General features: G+C 43.0%; 1 protein-coding gene across 4 annotated transcripts in view; it reads right to left on the bottom strand.

Annotated features, from left to right (window-relative positions):
- CHN1 (chimerin 1) overlaps positions 1-24433 on the bottom strand; it is a 102380-nt gene that overhangs the window by 1194 nt on the left and 76753 nt on the right. For all 4 annotated transcript variants that reach the window (XM_083469100.1, XM_083469102.1, XM_083469101.1 and 1 more), the window contains 5 exons: positions 16475-16559; positions 7620-7793; positions 6618-6695; positions 5880-6017; positions 4170-4275 (listed from right to left, as the gene is read on the bottom strand). In XM_083469100.1, the coding sequence (XP_083325226.1) occupies positions 4170-4275; positions 5880-6017; positions 6618-6695; positions 7620-7793; positions 16475-16559 (581 nt within the window). The remainder of the gene's footprint in view (positions 1-4169; positions 4276-5879; positions 6018-6617; positions 6696-7619; positions 7794-16474; positions 16560-24433) is intronic.

Below are 24433 nucleotides of genomic sequence, written 5' to 3'. Positions count from 1 at the left end.
ACACAAACCACATTGATGCTACTAATTAAATGTTTCAACGGTCATAATGCATTTTGCCCTATTGGCAGCTGTATGTCGTCATGGCAGATATTCTCCCCAGCGGCAGAGCAAGCCGATTGGGCGCCTGGGGCAGTGCATGTGCCATGGGGCAGGGCCAGCTGCCTGTGAGGGCGGGGCAAACTGGGGCAGGATGCTCCACGGGACCTCCGCAGAGTCTGCCTACCTCTTCCCACTCAGCTGCCCTACAGCTGAGGGCGAACCATTTGGGGCAGCGGGGATCCTGCGTGCGCCCAAGTCACTCCATCGCTCCCAGGAGAGACGTGTGGCTCGGATGCGCTGCAGGCCCCATGGTGAGTGCAGCCCGCCATTTTGTCACCCCCTCAGTGGTGACACCCAGGGTCGGCCTGCCCCCACTGCACCCCCTTCCCCCCGCCTCTGATTCTCCCCTCTCTACCCCATTTCCAGACAGTCTGCCTTATGGTCACTGCTTTACAGAAATCCAGTTGGCAAGACTTGGTAGGACACTTGAGTCCCAACTACAGGAACCCTGAGAATTACAGTTTTGCAAAGGAGTTATCATTCTCCAACGAACTCTTCTCATGAAAACTAGTTTCTTTTGTTAGTGCAGCAGGGGGTTCGATTCACATATGGGGTCCAGAAAACCCTGTAGGCACCCTGATTGTGTTGATAATTCTGTACTCTTAAGATTTGACCTTACAACAATTACAGCACGTGAAATCTGATGTTAAAAGGGGGTCCTTGTGTTTGTAAACAGGGTTAGAAATCCAGATATCTAAGCCAGGCACCAAATGGCTCCTTAAACCCAGGGTTAGAGTTACCAAAAACAGAATGCCTCTTTGCCATTTGGGGGCCATACGGCATGAACGTTTTATTTTTTAATAGGACTTTTTGGTTCCTGAAATTCATTTTGATTGTGCAGATAAAATATAATGGATAGAACTCTACAGGATGTGTTGCTAGTATGTGAAAACAGGCAAGACCCAAGGATCCCCAGGCAGGCAAGTCCAGATAGTGGAGACGACCGGCACCATCCTGGTATCTGGGCATCTTCACTTGGTCGCAAGTGGCCAATGGCCAGGTGCAAAATGCTCCTGGTGCTTGGCAAATTTTGAACATGTTGGAAACTACTGCCCTAAAGGACTACTGTGAGATGGATATCCCCTTATGGGCTCCTTAGAGCAGCCTTTCTGAACCTGTGGGTCCCCAGATGTTGTTGAACTACAACTCCCATCATCCCTAGCTAGCAAGGCCAGAGCTCAGGGATGATGGGAGTTGTAGTCCAACAACACCTGGGGACCCACAGGTTGAGAACCGCTGATATAGAGGAAGGATGAATGTCTAGAATTGAAAGAGGCCACGTGCTTCTATAGAAGCACACACACACACATGCCTTTTCATGTTATAAACAGTAAAATGGAATAAATATAAAGCACACAAAGCAAACCATCTAAAATGCATTGAATAAACATCTACGATACACAATCTATGTAGTAAATGACAGGAAAAGTGATTGTCTCCCTCTCTTCGGACTCCGTTTGAATGGTGCAGCATGCAAGCGGCTGTCTTGAGAGGCTACAATACGCTTTACGGCAGTTAATTGCCTCTCAGAACAAATTAATATTTGTAAATTAGCTGGTGAACAGATTAAATTCATATCGCAGGATTACAACTCAAAATCCCCATCAAGGGCACACATATATAACTAAATGCCCACTGTTGAGAAGTCTGTGAATTATAAATAAAACATCAGCAGCCCCCTCTCCACCGTGTTCTTTCTATATTACAGAGTAAAATAAAGTTCAGACACCCATCATGATAGCTAGGAGCTGATAACTGTTTGGCATATTGTTCTGAAGCTGGCCAACTTCTGCAGTTTCTATTTACAGCGACTCCAAATATAGCCAAGCAGGCTGACCAACTGAGTTTGATAACAAGACTTCATTAGCTGTTCCCTCATCGCATGCCTATAAAAAGTTATATGCTGCTTATGTACCTATGTGAAATGGGTACGGCTGAATTATTCTTGCATCTGTGGTAGTCATAAGAAAATTCTGTGTGGAAATTTCTTGGCTATTGCTATAGAAAAGAGCAGGTTGGTCTTCACACTAAATAACAAGTTTTTTTGGAATTCTATCAGAAACTACTCTCTTCCTCCTTTCTCGCCTCTTTTGCTGTTTGCATTTGCTTTTTTGCACATTTGACTTCTAAAGAGGATTTTGATTTCGAAATTATACTTGCATGAGTGGAGTTTGTATTTAGAGAATACTTTTTAAAGAATAAACCACTACAAATCATATCTGAAGTGGCAAGTGCACATTTGTCAATGGATCCCATTAATATCTCGCTGAGCTTCTAAAGGAAAATGGTGCTGTTAATAAAAGGGAATGAAAAATCGTTTTGGGTGTGATAGAGAGAAAGCAACCCCCCCCCTCTTTTTTGTTACCTTTAATAGAAAGAGAGGAGAGCAGGCCTTAAATGTGCTTCACGTGGTCTGGATTGCGGCTTTCCTTATCCATAGCAAAGATGTTTATTTCTCCAAATTAAGAACCAAAGCTTGTGCCAAGAACTAAAAATGGTTGTTCAGAGAACAGGGCACACTATTGAAATATATATAAAAAATTGTCCAGTAGCACCTTAGAGACCAACTAAGTTTGTTCTTGGTATAAGCTTTCATGTGCATGCACACAAAAGCTTATACCAAGAACAAACTTAGCTGGTCTCTAAGGTGCTACCTGAATCTAGGGCACACTATCATTACTGGAATTTTATTGGCTGGGTACAGCAATCCTAAACCCTGGGCTTGGAGCACTGGGCAGAGCAACTACTGCACCCAAAACTTTGCTGTTCATGCCAGCCAGGGCTGAAGATGTGGCAGAGGGGATTGCTCATTTTTAATGTTTCAATTACAGACTGGCACAGTTGAATTGGTTCAGCAAGATTTCGACTTTGAAACCGTATGCCAAGCCATGCTCAATGTGGTAGACAAGAAAAACAGTGTTGGGCATAATGCGATAGTCCATGTAACCGGGAAAGACAAATTACCGTATTTTTTGCACCATAACACTCACTTTTTTCCTCCTAAAAAGTAAGGGGAAATGTCTGTGCGTGTTATGGAGGGAATGCTAACGGGTGGCATGCCTACGGATTTTCTTCCTCTAAAAACTACGTGTGTGTTATGGTCGGGTGCGTGTTATAGAGCGAAAAATACGGTAACTACCTGAAGATCCAAAGTTTGCATGGTTGCTTTGGGATAATCAGAATATTACTTTGCATTGTTTTAATGGCCAGAATGCTATCCTCCCAAAGAAAACTATATGATCAAAGAAAGTTCCTCAAAAGAGGGGGAAATAAGATGTCTTTTTGGCGGAAAAAAAAAGTTTTTGCAAAGGAAAACAAAAACCCAAACCAGAGAGGATTAGGATTACACTCTCAGGGAAGTTTAGATTTTTGAACAGTGGCATGCGGTCAGTGCAACGCCAGCACCATACTCTAACCAACTGAGCTATCCAAAGGGACAGATCTCACCTGTTCTTCAGTTGAGGGGAGCAAAAACAAAGAGGCATTTTATTGGGTCTCTATTTTCAGAGGAAATAAATGGGGACGAGGGACTGTGCTGTGTGACCTCACAAGGGCTAAGTAATTCCAAAACCAATATATGATCATTCCTCTGAATTCACAAGCAGCCTCGTTTGACATGGAAACACTCGCATTGTTTTGTAGATAGTTACATGAAGGGGGAAATATGGAATTCACACTTCTTTTTGAGAATTTGCTTATCAGGGCTCAACACATGTATAGGGCAGAAAGGGTGACATTCCAATGCTTTCTCTCCTATTGCCAGAAGGCACCCACCAACAGAATTGGGAAGGAGGCAATTTTATGGCAATTCTTCCTTCTGCTGCAGCTCCTTTCCTTCTCTAAATCAGCTTTAGAAGTTTGGGGGACCCTCCAGTTCCTACTTTTTTGGGGGGACACACACATGTGACTGTAGGGAGGAGGAGAACTGCTGAAAATTGCCACTCCCTATAGAGTAATGCCTTCCATCACTGGAGTCCTGCCCTTAGGATTTAATGCCTGCAGCAGTTGGCCCAAGAACCAGAGGCAAGAAACACCCAAGAGAAACTAAGAAGGGCCATTCATTTCCATACCTTTTTAAATGCGCCATGAGATACCGTAAAGTTTCACAGTGAGCAGGAGGCAGCAGTTTCAGGGCTTCGTGAAGTATTTCCAGCTGTTCGTCAGGATCCGTGGTTTCTAAAACAAGAAATATCTGATCAAATGGAAGCCAAAATATGTGGGGGTTTCAGGAGTTTGGGTAGTCTTCCCAGATAATTCTAGTTTATTGTAATTAAACAGATGATGAGGAATGGTTTGTGAAGCGGAGAGTTGCTCCGCAGCTCTCGAGTTTTAAATTAGTTTTAACTCAACTAATCAATATTTTACCAAGTGGAGACCGGAGGACGGAGTCCTGATTTTTTCTGCCCTCGGAGTCTGTTTTTAATGAATTTAGACTCATTCACGAAGGGAGTATTGCATGACACAGCGTTTTTCAGATATGGGCAGCTAGCCTGTATCATAAACCTTGAACAGCTGCATTTGTCGGTGTAGTAAAGTATTACTGCTGCTATTTACAGTTTGTTCACTTCAGGTAAGAAAACAGATAGGTGCTGTAACACCTTGCACAAATTTGCTTTGGACGGGAACCCCCCCCCCATGGAACCTGTCTTGCCTGAAATTTTAACAATAAAACAACGAACAGGGTGATGATACAATTACTACTGCAATCGACACAAGATAGTATCACCAAGGCAACCATCTCCAAACAAACCAACGTCCACAAAAATGGCAAAAGTACCGTATTTTTTGCTCTATAAGATGCCCTTTTCCCCTCCTAAAAAGTAAGGGGAAATGTGTGTGCGTCTTATGGAGCGAATGCAGGCGGGAGACTCTGCTCAGCGCTCTCTTTAAAGAGCCGCGAGTAGAGTGTGTGCAGCTCTTGGGGGCTTTTCCCTGAGGAGGAAGAAGGGCTGCCCTTCTCCCTCCTCGGGGAAAAGCCCCCAAGAGTCGCAAACAGCCCCTCCCGGGCAGGAGGATGAAGGCTCCCCCTGCCCGGGAAAGGCTGTGTGTGGCTATCCCATAAGCCAGGACAGCAACCTGGCTTCTGGGATTCAGAATATTTTTTTCCTCGTTTTCCTCCTCCAAAAACTAGGTGCGTCTTATGGCCTGGTGCATCTTATAGAGCGAAAAATACGGTAGTTTTTCCCCCAAATAGGCTTTATCTTAAACAATAGCAAAAAACAAACAAAAACAAACAAACAATGGAACCTGTCTTGCCTGAAGTTTAGCATCTAGGACAGGAGTCGCTGAAAGGAATTGAAGATGAAAGAATCTACCCTACAGTTAGGTTTTCTTATTTCACCTAATATTTCGAACTTATCTGTTAGGAGATATGGTGGTCACACGATTGCAAAAAAGAAGATCGAAACAAGTTTAGCAAGTCATTAGACATTTGGTGCTTCTTCTGGGGGTGGGTGGGAGTGTTGAATGTTTACTCTTGCTCCCTTGCATAAAGAAGAAAATACAATAAAATATTGGAGGGGTGTGTGTGGCCTACCAAGACATTTCTGATTCTACTTCTGAAAAGGTTGTTGACTTCAACTTGCTCTTAAAGGATGACTGTATAATAAAATGTTACTCTAGCTTAAACACACACAAACACACAATCCCCACAAGTTGCTTGACTCTACAAAAACAAAACCTATGGAGAATCTAGAGGTAATAAACAGTAAAAAAAAAAAATCACTAAAAGGGAGGGGGGGACAAAGTTCACTTGAAAAATAGTATAAACTAAAACTTACTTGCAGAATCTATAAACTTTGGGTAGGCATCGTATGTGATTAGCGGAATTGGCAAATCCCTGAAGTACAGTTTAAGTGCACCTGTGATAATATTGATATCTTCATATGTATTCACAGAGATGTCTGCTTTTTCCCCATCTGTAGGTAAAAACGAGGGAGAAAAGGGGGTGGGGGAGAGGAGAAGCAAACAATGTAGGAGGATTATTTTCATACAAAATTGAACAATTACTGGTGTTCACCTTTTTGCTGTCCCAGCAAGCCTTTTGTAAACAACTCCAGTACTATATTGGCATAGGTTTCAGCCCTAAGTCAAGTGCACTTAAACCAGCTTGTTCTTCTTTTCACAAGACATTATAAATTAAATAATGATTGCTTTACACATTAAACCAAGTCTTTCTTCCTTACTGGCGAATTGGTACAGATAGTGAGAATGTTAATTTACATTTACCTTGATTTGCAAGAGCGATTCCTTTACTAAGTGAGATGACAATGGCTGGATAAATCAGCCACAAACACTGGAAGCACAGGGGTCATCTAGTCCAAACCTTTGCAATGCAAGAATCTTTTCCCCAACCTGGGACTTGAATCCACAACCCTGAGATTAAGAGTCTCATATCACAAGCTTTGCAAGTCCACTCCATTTAAAAAATGGTCTGCTATCTGGTGTGGATGCTGCGCTTTGGAGTCTTGGCCACGGTGTTGGATGTAAAAGCTAAAATATCCAGTAAGCAATATTACCTCGGTCAAAAGCCATTTTGACATCTTCAATTAGGTCACTGAATCCAGATACTCTGTAGAGTCCTTCAGAATTGAGACCTGTAAAAAAAATAAATCACTCAATTAAACTTAGATATTTATCTTTTCTACAGTCACATTTCTTTACTGCTAGCAACGCATAAATCTGAGCTGAGCTTTAAAAGCCACATCTTCCTTTCTGAGCATAAATTTCACCGCCAGCTCTCAATCCTAAATATGTAACACTGTTGTGATCAGCACACAATAATTTTACACAAACATATTTATGATAATGGTCCCTGGAATGAGGAAGATGTCATCAAATCACAAAGGAATTTGAAAACAAACCACTCACATTAGAATATACAAGCTTATTTACATATATTTAAATAGCGTAAGAGCAACATTCAAGCAAAGAATCATTAGCAGGGGTAGACGTTGAGGAGGAAATATGTAATTATAGTGCTTAGCTATAAATATATAATTTACCTGTTGTTTTCCACAGAAATATATTGGGAAGAGTGCATTTGTGCAAGTAGAACAAGAGATCACTCAACAGCAGGCATAAATATTAAAGCACTGGAAAGAATATTTTTTGTAACTTGTACCATTAAAGAAACAATAACGGGGATTCAGCAGAGACATTACATTAAAAAAACAAACAAAACCCAATGCAAAGATAAGCCTGAATTGCTCAGGGAAATGGGTATGTATTTGTAAGATGTGTCATGCAAAACAGTTTCAAACTTAAAATTCAGCTAAACCGGATCAATCTAAAGCAGAGTTTTCCAAACTCTACATGTCGGTGACACACGCATCATTCTGCGACACAGCAATTCAGTTTTACTAGCAAACCGGAGGTTAAACGAACCCTTTACCAGCCCCCGGGAGGAGTGTTCACACGACACACCTACACACTGCAGCCGACATGCTCACACAGTTTGGAAAGCTCTGATCTAAAGGAATTATAAGAAAAGGCAACAATATCATTTAAGGATGCCTTACCTCTTGATTCAATCTCTCTAATGCACATGTCTACAACCATTGGTCTCTTCGTGAAGTGCGCTTTTACTAGTGTAGTGAGATCACAGCTGTACACTTTTTTGACATGTTTCAGGTCTGGCTTGCAGTCGTTTGGGACCATCTTGGAGCATTGCTTATGAACGTTTAAGCCACAATCTGGTGGGAAAAGAATACAAGCAACAACAAAAAAAACCGGTTAGCCCAACATTTAGTGCTATGAAATTCTAGAGAGTCTGCTATTTTAAGGATCTCTTAAGTGACTGCATGAAGTACCGGACTTGTACACAGTTTGAAGAATATTATCACCTTGGTTCTACATGTTTATAACAGGTTATCAGCATATACTTCAATATGACTTCATTGCAAGTGATGCTGCAATGAAGTGATGCTACAGAATGAACCTATTCCCCTCTGCAGCCAAAGCGCATGTTCTTTCATCAAGCTATGCCCATCTTGCGTGTGTATAAAGTGGCCTTGAGTGTTCTGAGTTTAGCAGCAACCCCTTTATATAAACTAATCATCCAAAATTCACTGTCAGTCCCCTTCACAGCTTCTAAAACCACCAGTCCTTTCTATCTTATTTTCAGATTATCCAAATGTTTTCTAGCTTCTCAGGCCACCAAGGCAAAGATTACACTATATGGAATTTCATAAACCGCGAGAAAGCTTAGAAACATGATGAAATAGATTCTCAGATACTGCAGGTTGAAATGTCTCAGATAAGCCATTCTTCCCTTGCACTTTTCCAGGGCATCAATGGAAAGACAATATTTAAGAACAGAAAATATCGATTCTCGCACTCTCCAGTGAAAGCTGTAATAATGTCCTTTCATTAATGCATGAGCAAACACAAGACCTGTAAGCACTGTATATTAAGATTGCCCCACGAGGACCCATTTCAAATATTTGCTGAGAGTACAATAAGCAAAGCTGTCATTTTCTCTTCCACTGCTGATTTGATTTTAGTCAGCCCTAACCTTCTTCTTGCTTCTAATTCACTGGAATATATATAGTTGCTGAATGAGCTTTATAGAAAAATCCTCATATGTTAATGCACGGCCATCGTATTTTATCAAAGCTACACTGGGGAAGGGTAGGCATTCTGTCACTTTTGAGAACAAATAGAAACAGAAATAATAATAATGTATATGCCCCTCAAAAAGACAACCAGAGAGTTTTATGATCGCCATGAAATCAAAGCAGGATTTGGGGTAAGTGGATGAAATAAGCTTCAGCTAAGTCCCACCTGGGGCTAATTTTGGATCTGTGGAAAGAAAAAAACAATGTACTTGCACTTGCTCATATTAGCTTCCATTTAGTTGGTTAAAAATGCTGGGGAATCCTCATTTGCTGGAATTGGCAGCCTAGTGGCACACCAAGTATTCTACAGATATTAATTGACCCACAAATGATAAGAGACAATTGTGGCGATAACCATCCTAAGGGAGACTTTTTGAAGGAAAGAATCTATATTATTTTGTTCAAGCAGCTCTCAGTCCCATTGCTCTCTCGATAAATCTGGCAACCTTCTCTGTTGTCGAGCTGTTCTGGTCGGCTAGGAGTGAGAACAATTTGGCTTCACAAGAGCGGCCCGGGATGGCAGATGGTCTCGTCCCTGAGATCTTTATATAGGGAGCAAGACAAGAGAACGTGTGGCACAGTCTCTACGTAGCCAGCTCCACAGGGGCAGAGCCGGTTCTCGAATGAAATTTTTTGATATCTACCTTCAAGAACAGCTGAGGGTAACATATTTAGTCTGGCCAGTGTAAAGGCCCGTCTGAGTTTTGGAATGGTTAAGGTAGACAAATAAGGTGCCCGAAAATCAAAGTGGGAGGGGGGCAGATAAGCGTACCAAGCACTGAATTTCTTAATATAGGCCAGATTATTCTGCTGCTCAATATCCTTCATGCGCTGGTCAATAATGGTTTTTGCCTTGGGGAGACCCATTTTCAGGAGATGCTGTGCTTGGAGGCCACATGTAAGTAGTTTTTGATGCACTACTTTGGACCACCGACTGCTGTGAGTATCTTGTGCTACTGGAGGTAGTAGTCCGGATGGGTTTAAATTTAGGCGAAGCCAATAGTTGAATGTTCTTAACCAGGTTCGGGTTTCGACGGCGAGGAGGCCAGTCTCCAGCCGTAGGGCCGCATTTGGTACGCATGGTGGAACAGCTAGAATCTGTCTCTGTCTTAAGAATTTAGACTGGACCGTTTCAAGTGTGCGGCAATGATTTCCCGTCCAGATTTGGGCCCCGTAGAGTAATTGCGCCAAGGGTTTTGCTTGAAAGACTCCAGAGCTGCTGGGATATGTCTGCCCCCCTTCGTAAAGTAAAAGCGAGACAGTATTTTGGCGCTTTGAGATGCTTTTTCCCTAGCATAATACAGTGGTGCCCCGCAAGACGAATGCATCGCAAGACAGAAAACTCGCTAGATGAAAGAGTTTTCCGTTTTGGAGGTGCTTCGCAAAATGACAATGTCTTGTGAGTTCCTGCTGGTTTTTTTCCCTCCCCCCCTTTTTCTAAGCCGCTAAGCCGCTTATCAGCTGATCCGATCAGCAGATAAGCCGCTAATAGCACTAAGCTGCTTATCAGCTGATCCGATCAGCAGATAAGCCTCTAAAAGCCTCTAATAGCGCTAATAGCGCTAATCCTTCAATGGGCTTGCTTCGCAAGACGAAAAAAACCGCTAGACGAAGAGAATCACAGAACGGATTCTTTTCGTCTTGCGAGGCACCACTGTAGGTCATAAGATTTTATGATAATTATATTTGTAATGTATTTTTGTCGGTGTTTGTCCTTTGATGCTATGGCCTGTCGGCTACGCAAATAAAGTCTTCTTGTTGTTGTTTCAAAGATGATGGCAAACCACCAAGGATAGAACTTGCAAGGTCTGTTCAGGGTCGTCAACCCACCCTGCTCTTGCAGAAAAGTACTGCCTTTTATTTCCCAAATGGCCCATCGGTTGTGCAAGAATGCTAGGTATGGGTCATTTGCAGCTGCAAACAGTGGACGCATGCTTGCCGCAAGACATCTGGGCAAGGAACCTGGTATGTTGGAGAAACTAGTCAGCATTCCACTCGCAACCCCCTATTATCTGTTGCTAATTTCATTTATAGCCAACCTTTCCTTCAAAGGGCTCAAGGATGGCATGCGTAGTCCCCCTTTCCCCATGTTATCTACTCAACAACCCTGCAAAGTCTGTTGGCCCTAAAAGTATGTGCAATGTCTCTTTTTTCAAGTTACATTTTCTACAGATCAGTTTCATTTGTTGAGACATTAGTGTTACCTTCAGAAGAAAAGGGGGAAAGAGGTGGAGGGGGCATGGTGGGTGGGGTCGGGAGGTGATATTTCTATTTTGCTTAACGTATGTGTGGGGTTTTGTGTCAGCGTCGCTTGTGCGGGTTCTCTTTACTATGCACTTGTGTTCCTTTGGTGGTGAGAGAGGTTGGGGTTGGCCTAGGGTGTGGTTGTTTGTTTGTGACTGGCTGTGGTGAACTTTGTTTTCATGTGTGAGTGGGGTGGGTGAGTGCTTTCGAATCAGGTTAGCCATATTGATTCGTATGCTGTTAGCGGATTCTTGTCACTGTTGGGCTGTGTATGTGATAAAGGGGGGGGGGCATAAAGGCGTCTTCTTCTATTTGTCCCCGTGTCAGTTTCAGTTTCAGTTTGCTGGTTAGTTTTTCTAATAAGGCGGTTTCCCATACTATTTGGTACCATTGGTCCATGCTTACTCCTGACAGGTCTCTCCAGTGTCTGGCTATGATGTTGAACGTGTCTCTTCCCAGTCCTAGTCACATCACACTGGCTCTCAACCACTCTCTTTTGTTGCTGTGTCAGGCAACTCCTGTGCTTCAAGGTTTCCTGGGCCACAGCAGCAGTCTGACAGCAGTGACTCCTGCAACCCAACCTTGCCCCCCCCCGCACCACTTAATACTTTTGGGCTTGCTGTGTTGCGTGTCATGAAGGGGCCCACACTGTTGGAATAAATTGCCCTAACTGCCTAGGGATGGGGTTCAAGGGGACAATGCAACAGAAGCTGAAGACTTTGAAAGTAGCCTGTGGCTCACTGAATCAGTTACTAGTGCTGCAACCCTGACCCAGCTGATTATTAGACTCCTGGAACACCAATTCACTTTTGCTCTGTGTCCCAAAAGCACCAAGTCCTGAACAACAGCAGTTGCCACCAAACACGATTATAACCTTTAAGAGTTGTGACAACTGTCCTTTGACCTTGCTTATCTGCCAGTGCGGTAGCTCACAGAATCATTGCAATTAATTCTTTTCTGTCAATTAGCTGACTAGCTTTTATGGACATAACAAAACCGGAGGTATAATACATTAGCCTATGCTGTGATGTGGGACGCAGGTGGCGCTGTGGGTTAAACCACAGAGCCTAGGACTTGCTGATCAGAAGATTGGTGGTTCGAATTCCCGCATCGGGGTGAGCTCCTGTTGCTCGGTCCCTGCTCCTGCCAACCTAGCAGTTCAAAAGCACGTCAAAGTCCAAGTAGATAAATAGGTACTGCTCCGGCGGGAAGGTAAACGGCGTTTCCGTGCGCTGCTCTAGTTGCGCCAGAAGTGGCTTAGTTATGCTGGCCACATGACCCGGAAGCTGTACGCCGGCTCCCTCGGCCAATAAAGCGAGATGAGCGCCGCAACCCCAGAGTCGTCCATGACTGGACCTAATGGTCAGGGATCCTTTTACCTTTATGCTATGATGTGGCTATTTATTGAAGCAAATAGTTTCTTTTAACTGAACAACACTCTCACAAAACAGCCTAAAACAAGCCCTATCTAAATGAATGATCCCAATCAATCAATCAATCAATCAATCATGGCACAATAATAGACCTGTGCTCTTGGAAGGCGCCATTACCCAAAGGAATCTCGCGCCCCTCTGATACAGAACATCTCTTCCCTTCCTTCATTGCTCCTCTGGAATTAGAGGAGACCATTCACGCCCTTCAGGGGTCAAGTGAGCTACCCTGTTTCTAAGGCTTTCATCTCCTCTTTAGGCTAAACCTCCTTCTGAGTCGGTTACAAATATTGTCTTTGAAGCTGCCTTTTGGCCAAGCTCCTTCTTAGCCTTGGCAATGCTGTTTCGCTTGATCTATCCATCACAAGTTAGTGTCAATGCAACAGCAACTGAGATGCAAGCATTTATTTATCCCAGTTGCATCCCACCCATCCTCCGAGATGCTCAGGGCATTGCACTTGGGTTCATCTCCTTTTGACCGCACAACAATTCCTTGAAGCAGAGACATTGTTCAACACTTTAAAAGACTTGGGGATATGCCCATGACACATTTTTTGCATAAACTAATTTATATGAATAGATGCAAGGCTTGGCTGACTTTCAGAGTGGAAAAAACAAACAAACACTGGGCTTAATCTGAGCTATAGCGTGCCAGCAAGATTTTCCGAGCCCAGTATGGATTGGCCCCTCTGCTCCACCTGAAATCTACTGGCAAGAACTGCTAATTTAGGGACATATTAAAAAGAGAACAATTGTCTCTGGACAAATTAAGATGGAAGGTGGCTGAGGTCTCAGAAACTCCAGCGGGTGCAGAATGCCGCAGCGAGACTCCTTACGGGGTCCTCACCGTGGGATCACATTCATCCAGTGCTATACCAGCTGCACTGGCTCCGGGATCAGGTTTAAGGTGCTGTTTTTAACCTTTAAAGCCCTATATGGCTTAGGACCCTTGCACCTATGGGACTGCCTCTCCTGGTATGCCCCACGTAGGACCTTACGGTCCACAAATAATAACATTTTGGAGGTCCTGAGCCTCAAGGAGATTAGACTGGCCTTGACCAGGGTCAAGGCCTTTTCAGCTGTGGCCCCGGCTTGGTGGAACACTCTGTCACAAGAGACCAGGGCCCTGCGGGATTTGACATCTTTCCACAGGGCCTGCAAGACGGAGCTGTTCTGCCAGGCCTTTGGTTCAGTCTGACTCCCCCTCCCCTTTCATAAGAACTTGCATGAAAGTGGCCTCCCAATTTTTCTCACATATAAGTTCAGCACAAACAGTTGGACCTGGTGAGCATTTCAGGTCCCCAAACCCTAATCTGCTGGTTGCCATCTGACTGGATTTTATTCTGATCCTGATCTGATTTTAGGATGTATTTTAATTGATTGTCTGATTTTATGTTAATGTGTTAGCCGCTCTGAGCCCGGTTTTGGCTGGGGAGGGCAGGGTATGTATGTATGTATGTATGTATGTATGTATGTATGTATAAATAAATAATTCACGAGCACTCCACTTTGTATCATGTCTAGTCACCCTGAAACAAACTAAAAAAAGAAACCAGTTTACAGAAGGGGAGGGACTGAAGATCTGGGACTTAACACCAACAACTTGGGGCTCAGCCTCCCCTCTAAACACACACCTGCTGTGAACTGATTTCCCTATGCCAGGGGTAGGCAGCCTAAGGCCCGGGGGCCGGATGCGGCCCAATCGCCTTCTCAATCCGGCTCATGGACAGTCTGGGAATCAGCGTGTTTTTACATGAGTAGAATGTGTGCTTTTATTTAAAATGCATCTCTGGGTTATTTGTGGGGCGCAGGAATTCGTTCACCCCCCCTTCAAAATATAGTCCGGTCTACCACGTGTTCTGAGGGATGGTGGACTGGTCCACGGCTGAAAAAGGTTGCTGACCCCTGCCCTATGCCACTTGGCTTGATGGCCCAAGGCGAGGATGCATCAAGTTTGAATAGTACAAGCCCCCAAAGCAAATGCAAAGCTCAAGAAAATTTAAAGGCGATAAGGAAGGAAGTTTGTTCTGTGTTTTGTTCAGGGTAAATCAGGAAGCCACTTTTAATTTTCTTTCTCCCACTCAAGGACTTGGGGGTTTGTGTGTGTGTGTGAAATCTGGCCCTAAAACATTATTTTAATGTGGATGGCGATGCACAGTGTGTGAAAGAACATTATATATACAGTAGCCATGCGGGAGGCAAGCCACCCACCTACATGCCAGCTTAGAGAGAAGGGGCAAGCTAGTTGCCATGGTATGTCACGCACTGCTGAAAAGATACTGATTATAAAATTTACTCTGAAGAAAATGGATTGACAAGCTCTCATGCTATAAATTAATCTACGTGCTTACTGGAAAAATCTCCACGTAGCATTCCACCCCCCCTGCCCCCCGCCCCATTATTTCTCTCTTTCTGCTGACATGCAACATTGCAAAAGTAATCAGAGTATGCTCTGTTCATTGGACTTTGCTCAAAAATATGAACAGCTGGACTCAAGAATTTTATACAGTTTTCGCCTTCTTGCTTTATAGCCGACATTGCTTTTACATGACTAATAAGCACCCATTCCAATTTTGGTGCTCTAAGGGTTGGATCCTGACCGCAGAATGCTAACTAGAACCTTGAAGGAGCAACTGTAGGCCTATGCTCTTTCGATGTTGCCCTCCAGCAAGCACCTGTTTCTGAATCTTGATTACATTCTTCGCCCGCCTTGATCTCAGACTAGGTAGTTTCATAGCAACTTCATGTGCAAAAAAAAATCTGCCTGCCTCTGACAGTTTTCTTTGTACTTTCTGTAATTTAATATTGGTCTATAAACATATATTTTTTTTAATGTTGGGCACAACCCAGCCAAAGATGAACACTCTAGGCAAGTCCTACTGATTTCAGTGATAAGAGAAGCGGCATTTAACTCTTTGGTTGAAATCAGAGAGACTTAAAAGTCTTGATTGTACCCGCCATAATAATTTAACATGATTTACTTTAGAATAACAACCTCAACTAAGAATCCGCCACATGTTTTGATATCTACCGCTAGAATTTTATTTTAAATAAGAAACGTAGACTATTTTATTTGCAAGAATTAAAAGAAAACTTTCTGGGCTTCATCTGGTTTAAGACAGCAGTATATCTAAAGAACAGTGAGTTTATTTCCACAGCAGGATTCCCCCTGAAGCACTGCATGCCTGTCTATACAGTCTTAGCATTATTATGCTCCAAGGGAGAAGACACCATTTGGAAGTGGACAGAATGTTTATATACTTTTATTCACAAAAATCCATGTATATGGATTTGTGTTTTAATGTTTTCACATTCCCCCACCAACATGGCTCTCCGAAAACATATATTCATGACGTAGAAACAATTCGGCATTCACGTAACAATCTACACATGTGAGGTGATTGCAATGTTTGTTTGGCTTTTAATACTATTTTAATTATTGTGAGCTGCTTTGAGCTCAACATTTGCTGTTGGAAAAGTGGAATACAAATATTAAATCAAATCAAATGTGTACTGGGCACCCATAAGCTGACCCATTCATTCATATGGCACTAATTTGTGATAGACAGACAACCACCCTAAGAAGTAAATTCAACCGCGTATTGAAAGTTTGGGATTTTCCTTTCAACCGTGTGATGTTCACCTATATACATATTTTATTGAATCTGATTTCTTGGACTACATTTTTGTAGCTTAAAGCTTGTTTGCTTTTGCAGAATCTTCACAGCCAGTTCTCTCTTGGATGCTATCAACACATAATGATATCCAACTGGAGAAACTCTGACTTTCAGAATTTATAATTTATAGTTTTGTTGCAACTACTGCTGTTTTATGATGATTTTAGCATTGTTTCAGCCTCCATTTTATTGCTTTTTTATGTTAAAAGGCAGTGTGCCAAATTACCAATATACTTTCTGATTAATATAAGAGGCTGATCCAGTTACTTCTCGTGCCAATGGGAGTCATAACATTATTTACAACTGAAGTCAGTAAAGATTGAGGGAGCGCATTTCACTGTGAAATGCAAAACCTACTAAACATTCACAGCATCAGAAAGAAACAAAAGACCCAAGCAGTTGTTACCTGCACATTTCACTCCCTGAGCAATGAGGCCCCACATAAAGTTGGCACAATATTCACACCAATGTGGACCCCTGAAAGTGTGAACCTGAAAAACAAAAGCAGAAGTCAACAGATGAGTGCAGTGATTTGCAAGTACCTCCCCCCCCCAAAAAAAGTACACCAACCACACTCCCCTCTCTTTCTGTCTCTCTGATTAGCCTGGCTTCCATGTTGTACCTACTACCGCATAGTATGAGATACCAGAAACACAAACTTTTACAGAGACGGATTCAAACTGGAAAAGACTGCTTCAGGCTCCGCAAGAGATGTTCTTTTCAGCCTCAGGGCAGTTCTGAACAAGGTTGCCCCAAAGGTTTTCCCCTCTGTGTGAAGCTGTAGGCTTGAGGTATAAAGAATCTTTGTGGATGATTGTTAGGGATGCTAGACACACGTTTCAAAAATGAGATACTCTGCCAAGCTGCGATACTTGCTCTATGTAGTATACATATAATACATCAATTTTGTGGAGCTATGAAGTTTTGGAGAAACATACATTTTTTATCCTGCCCAGCTCTGAAGCTATGGAGGTGGACAAAGCATCCTTGCCCCCTCTTTTAGCTCCAGACATGGTGAGAAGCCTGGGACTTGACCAAACAGCGCCAACTAGGCAAACCCTGTGTCCCCTCTTCCTGCTCCACCAAGAGACTCGTCAAAGCTAGAATACTCCCTTCCTCTCTTCCCTGAAGCAAAGGGTTGAAATATCAAGTTATCCCCATCCCCTTGCTTTTAAAGAAAAAATAAAAGTAGCCCATCAGATCTGAAAGGGAGCAGGGGACAGAGAGCTTTCCAATCCCTACATGGTGTTGAAAACCACCAAGATATTCAGATCAATCAACAGAGTCACTCTCCCATTGCTTCCCTCCCGGCAAAGGCTGTCCACACGAAGATGAACAAGGTGTCCTCACTCTCTAAATGGAAGATGAAACTAGAGTGAGCACCAAGTGTATCACCAGAAGTCATAGCATATAAATGCATATAGTACAATTGCCAGCCATTTTTCTCCATTTAGCACCACCAGCATTGCATGTGGGATATGAACTGCACGCTCAATCCTTGCCCCATTCATTTTTAATTTTTCTATAGTATCTTTCTGCAATGCCTATTACTCAAGACAGTGTACAGTGGCAAAACAACAATAACATAACAGCAGATAATAGCTAGAAATGCAACCTGAGCATTGGAAATAAAAAGGCTGGATCATGGCCTTTAATGATTCTTAGCTACTTCTCCTGGAACAGATTGATCGATTATTTAAAAATTTAATTTAGCTATTCTGCTAGATACAGCAGAAACTGAAATTCAGCTTTTACAGTTAACAGACTTAAAATCCACACTGGTTAGCAAAACTAATTATTTTCTATGCTAAGAACACTGTGGTGTAGCGCAAAGCCTATCATAACCAAGTCAACATTAGCTCATGTGATTGCAGGAAGATATTTAAGGAGTTGTTGTTTTTAATCATTAGCCTTGAATCTCTTTGTGCATAGATAAGCTTCTATTTATTTTTACTTGCTGCAGTCCTGAAAAGCTTATAACATCGCCATCATTCTGAAGGGAAAAAAACTACCTCTTTCTTTAACAATTGTACCAAAACATGAAATCTTAAAGTTCCTCCTCTCAATTTCTAGGGAAAGTTAGCCACTGAAGGTGAGAAAAGTAGCCAACTCCTTCTCTATGGTTGTGATTTTTTTCCTCTCCAGCCTCCTCTGACTGTCCTGTGGGAGCCTTCAGAATTCAAAACGGGAAGAACACTCTCCTTTGACAGGCCTGCTTCCACAGGGTGAATGCAATTTATAGCCAAGTCCTTATATGGAGAACTGGAGATTGTTCCACACCTGGGAAATCAGGCCTTCAGATGAGATGCGATTAAATAACTCTATGGTCTAAGCTATGAAGTCTAGCCTCCTATTGGCCACTGGCGGATTTAGCAAGTCAAAGGAACCCATAATTCTAGTCATTTCCATCTTTCGTTGGAAACAGCCTTATACCAGTTTAGACTGCTTGCTCCATCTCATCCAGATCTGTCTACTCTGATCGGCATCAGCACTTCCATGTCACAGACAGAGGGTCTTTCCCCTCACCTGTTTACCTAATAAATTTTAACTAGGGGATGCTGGGGATTGAACCTGCTTGCAAAGTCAGCTTCTACCAGTAAGCTATGGCTCTTCTGCTCCAGGGTAATATAAAACATGCTGCTTTCTACTTTAATATTGTGTTTTGTTCTTTGAATTTTCTATCAGTCGCCCAGAGAACATGTTACTGGGCTGATGCATACAGTGGTACCTCGGGTTAAGTACTTAATTCGTTCCAGAACTCCGTTCTTAACTTGAAACTGTTCTTAACCTGAAGCACCACTTTAGCTAATGGGGCCTCCCGCTGCCGCCGCGCGATTTCTGTTCTCATCCTGAAGCAAAGTTCTTAACCCGAGGTACTATTTCTGGGTTAGCAGAGTCTGTAACCTGAAGCGTATGCAACCCGAGGTACCACTGCATAGGAAAATAAATAAAAAGAAACTACCGTTTGCAACTATTATCCAACTACTTAAATTTATTTATTTAGAAGACTGCTTTATAGCTCCAAGGCAGCGCACATCTGCACCATAAATTAACGCACATTAAAAGAACAATGTTTCTCCCGAGGAATCCTGGGAACCGTAGTTTGCTAGGGCTGCTGGGTATTGCGGGCTTCACAGAATTCTTTGCGGGAAGTCATGTGCCTTAAATGTGCTTACCAAAGATTCACACAATGAAAATTACATTCAGATCTGGTACCAGGAACAGAAATAACATTGGGTTGCATCCAACTAGGCAATGAAAGAGAAGACATTGAAATCAGAGGGTCTTCTCCATGTATAACTCAATTTGGTCCAAATTGTGTTCCGACGGGTGTCAGGATTATTCAGGTGGCATTTCTCACCTGCATTCTTAGTCTTCTCTTGTGCTGCTCTTTGGTCGCCACCTCTTAGGAAATTGCCCACGTCTTGGGCAGAGGTTCTCTGAGCAATAGCCTCTGAGGCAAGGAGGTGGGGATGAGCAGCTGGAACCTGCTCGTGGCGAAGCAAGTCTTCCCCTGCTGGCAGTTGCCAGGCAACACCACCCACTGATCTCCTCTGATAAAACCAAAGAAGGAAGAAGGCAGAGGCAGGATGCTAGAATGGCAATTAGACTCCACAATTCTAGTCATCTAGAGCAGTGTTCCCCAACCTTGGGCCTCCAGCTGTTTTTGGACTACAATTCCCATCATCCTTGACCACTGGTCTTGCTAGCGAGGGATGATGGGAGTTGTAGTCCAAAAACAGCTGGAGGCCCACGGTTGGGGAACACTGATCTAGAGGACCAAGTTAAGAGGAGATTAACATATGCAAATAAATAAAAATTCTATATTTGAAGCTAGCGGAGCTTTAGGTGGCCAATCAAAAGTTGCAATCCTGCAAATAGGAGTCCATAAGTGCAAAAAGGATGTCAGTATGTGGCAGAGCAGCACTTGAATTCCTGTGGTACTGACTGACATTACAGGATTACTTTTCTTCTCCTTAAAAAAACAACACGTGGCAGACAAAAAATTCCACCCAAGATTTTCCTGGAAGATTCACTTCTCAAAACACAGAGGAAACAGCTTGTTTCTTTTGTTTAATGTATATAATGTAAAATGTATATAATATATAATGATCAAAACCAGCTGCATATTGGCTAAGCTGCTGCCCTTTTGAAGTACAGAATGCAGTTTCGAAGCCCCTGTTCCACAAATCACTTATGGAGGAGTCCCAGTGAATACAGACTTCTGATACTTTTCAATGTCCCAGTCATAAAGCCTGAGATAAGTAAAGGTAAAGCGACCCCCGACCACTAGGTCCAGTCGTGGCCGACTCTGGGGTTGTGGCGCTCATCTCGCTTTATTGGCCAAGGGAGCCGGCGTACAGCTTCCGGGTCATGTGCCCAGCATGACTAAGCTGCTTCTGGCGAACCAGAGCAGCGCACGGAAATGGCGTTTACCTTCCTGCCGGAGTGGTACCTATTTATCTACTTGCACTTTGACGTGCTTTCGAACTCCTAGGTTGGCAGGAGCAGGGACCGAGCAATGGGAGCTCACCCCGTCACGGGGATTCGAACCGCCGACCTTCTGATCGGCAAGTCCTAGGCTCTGTGGTTTAACCTACAGCACCACTCGCATCCCAAAGCCTGAGATATAAGGCATCTAATCCTGCTTCCCATATAGCAAAGAGAGGGAAGGGTTCTTATTAACAGGTCTCAGCAGTACCATCCCCTAAAAGACGCCTATATTTCTTTTTGCGACTTAAGTTTTCTATAGGTTTTAGAAATTAATAGTGTGATTGCTAGAGAGGGCAGCCTCATTAACCCAGAGCTGTGCCCCTTTAATGAGGATTTCACTTTGCTTCTCCTTGCATTACTTGGCTGTGATTGCAGTGAGAGATACCAACAAACCATACTTCTTCATTGGCTAAAACTGAGAGAATATAAGATGCTAGATTTTACAAGATAAGACTTGTAATGCCGCATTTGGTGGGGAACCATTTAACGAACAGAAAGATCAGAAGGCAGATAAGGGAAATAAACGAATTAAGCCAATACCACATGCTTAATTAAAAAAGAGGAAGAAATGATGGAGTTCAAATGCCTCCCTGAACACATGGCCCTCTGCCATGGAAAGCCCTTTAACCTGAAGCCAAAGTTTATGGTTATTCAATATTGAGGAGCGATGTGCAAATCTATCCATTCTCCATTTCTCTCAGTTTCTCATTTTTCCAATCTCAAGTTCAGTTCTGCACATTTCCACATCAGCTTGTGATCTTAAAAAAAAGTCCTCATGAAAATTCATCAACATTTGAGTACAATTCCTCCCCAGACAACCTATTAATGTGTGGCACGCTTCAGAGCATGGTGATGAAAATGGGGCCAGAGACTTCCCTCTACACCCCCAATTAAGACTGGGTGAAATCCAAACAAAGAAATGAAATAGGCAGAAGAAACTACTAGTTCCTCATCCTCCAGAGTGTCTATGTAGACTTTCTAGCATTGTGCTTGCCTAATAATAATAATACAGTGGTACCTCAGGTTAAGCACTTAATTCGTTCCGGAGGTCCGTACTTAACCTGAAACTGTTCTTAACCTGAAGCACCACTTTAGCTAATGGGGCCTCCTGCTGCTGCTGCGCTGCCGGAGCACGAATTCTGTTCTCATCCTGAAGCAAAGTTCTTAACCCGAAGCACTATTTCTGGGTTAGCGGAGTCTGTAACCTGAAGCGTATGTAACCTGAGGTACCACTGTAATAATAATCATAATAAATCATTCATGCAGAATTTAACAGAGCTGCCTCTTAACTCTGATTCAGCAGCTGAAATGTCACAAAGACACTGATTTTTTAAAAAACTGATACATGGATGGGACAAGTGAGGCCCACACCATTTACCCAATGAGCCAAACAACAGCACATATTGAATGATAGCACTGAGAGATAAAACTCTAGCATCTACCTTATGAATGCTGTCAAGATGTTGCTTTCCCTTCAGCTAGTCAGATAAGATTATCACCTTTGAAGGTTTAGTACCTTGTATATTGCAAAAATCAAGAGCAGCAAACCAGGACATGAGATGACAAATTACTTTCATATGTGCGGCAGCACACATAAAGATGATACCAGCCCTATATCTCCTGTGATTGCAGCACCGCCGGAATCCCTGGTTGCGTGGCATTAGGACTGGGCCAGGTTAGTATTACAAGAGGAGCTTGAAAGGGAAAGCTAAATAAAATTTTGTTCCAGCCATTCTGAAACCAAATGCTGCCATTTTGGGATTTCCTCCCAGGCTGGGCTGCCTCAGGTGGGCTAGTTGTGGCATAAACTGCAACGCGGCACAGAGCAGAAGGTGGGTGGGCTGAGATTTCTGCCAGCCTGTTCAAAGCATATTAACATGCTGGGAAGGCTTCCAGAATATTCTGTTCCCCACCAAGGGTCAGCTGTTTGGTGGGAAGCTCAAGTTCCTCCCAAACTCCACTCCTAACTTTCTTCTGTGCATTTTTAGTGTAGAAGCAAATAAATGGAAGGTGGTTCTGCTTAATCTTAATTACCGATACTTGTTTTAAAACATTTACCAATACCTTTGCTCATATAAATATCCCAGAAGTACTGAAAGCATGATATGAACCCATCTAGTTAAAACATTTCATGGGGAAAATACTGTTTTCGTTTCATGGATGAGAAAAGAGAGGAGGATAAAGATGAAAAGACCAAAGGGCACTTGGCAAAATCTTGAAGAAATAGAATAAATGTAGTACAGTGGTACCTCGGGTTAAGTACTTAATTCGTTCCGGAGGTCCGTTCTTAACTGAAACTGTTCTTAACCTGAAGCACCACTTTAGCTAATGGGGCCTCACGCTGCCGCCGCAGCACGATTTCTGTTCTCATCCTGAAGCAAAGTTCTTAACCTGAAGCATTATTTTTGGGCTAGCGGAGTCTTTAACCTGAAGCGTATGTAACCTGAGGTACCACTGTAATATCGGAGATGATGGCTGGTAAAGTATGAATCTCAATAGGGATTTTTTTTTTTTTGAGTGGCCTGGTGGCATACATGCATATGCATGGGACCTCTTTGGCTTGTAGAGAAGGAACAAAAGATATAAAGAAGTTGGCCATTCAGGAGATTTAAGCAATCAAGGTTGAAAGCAATGGATGTTCTGCAGTAGCAGTTTCCTTCAACGTGACAAGGTCAGTGAGAAGACTTTACGCTCTGCCTGCTGTCTTTCAGACAATGCTGAAGTTGCTCAAGTATCGAGCCTGCCCTGAATTTCAGCCAGCAACTTTGTCCAGGACTTCAGAGGACAACGGGGACATTTTGCACTGGGGCACTCCAGCATCCTTTGCTGCAGCGTATAAATAGCATTGTTTTATCAGCAAGGGCAGCGTAGACTCGAATGTCGAGTAGCCAAACATTCTTTACAGCCCTCACTCATTTCCCAGCCAGAGGTTCGGCGGTGACTTGTTTCACTTCCCTGTGGGTATTAAATGTGTCAGCAGGAATGTGAACAAGTGGAAATTGTATTGCAGTGAGGCTACTGCTAAACCAGTACAGGAAGTGGAAGACAATGGAACGCACACTATTTTTCTTTTAGGGATAAAGGGGTGGTTTTAAAATTAGTATCTACTGCACAGCACAGCCTACATAGATATAGATTCTACTGTAGGGTATGTATTGCTTTTAGCAGTAAAAAAAATGGCAAGCCCATTGAAAACTGGAGCAAGAGCGAAACTTATTGGCTAGATATAGAAATGCACAAGACGACTGTACAAAGCTGCAAATGAAAGGAACTAGCCCGGCCATGATGCTCTAGCTAATTTGGAGGAAAAGCTGCTGATGATAAGAGGCTATGACACACCATATCAAGTCCTTGAGGCAAACGCCTAGGCTGCCTCATTAGAGTCCTTCTACACTTCATCACATAGGGGAGCTGCTCAGCTCCTCAGGCCATGCATGTGCCAAGGCGGAAGACTCGCAAGCAGCAATGTGTCAAAGCTCGATTTGCCTAGGAAATATATACACACACAAGTTCCTATTAACTGGGCAGGGAGGGGGGCTAGGGAGCCTATTTTCATAGCAGTGGGGTATGCGACTTCTGCATTATGCATATAACACTAATGAAATGCTGAAGGTTAGAAGTGGTAGGCACAGAGTTTAAGCCTAAATGCAACCAGGTTGCCTTCTAGCCACTTCCTAAGATGTAGGTTTAATAATAATAATAATAATAATAATAATAATAATAATAATAATAATAATAATTTATTTGTACCCCGCCCATCTGGCTGGGTTTCCCCAGCCACTCTGGGCGGCTTCCACAAAGACAAAAAAATACACTAATATGTCATACATTAAAAACTTCCCTGAACAGGGCTGCCTTAAGATGTCTTCTG

Source organism: Podarcis liolepis (assembly GCF_965112155.1).
Source record: "Podarcis liolepis genome assembly, chromosome: 1".
Classification (NCBI taxonomy): domain Eukaryota; kingdom Metazoa; phylum Chordata; class Lepidosauria; order Squamata; family Lacertidae; genus Podarcis; species Podarcis liolepis.
This window is presented reverse-complemented; position numbering and strand designations above follow the sequence as displayed.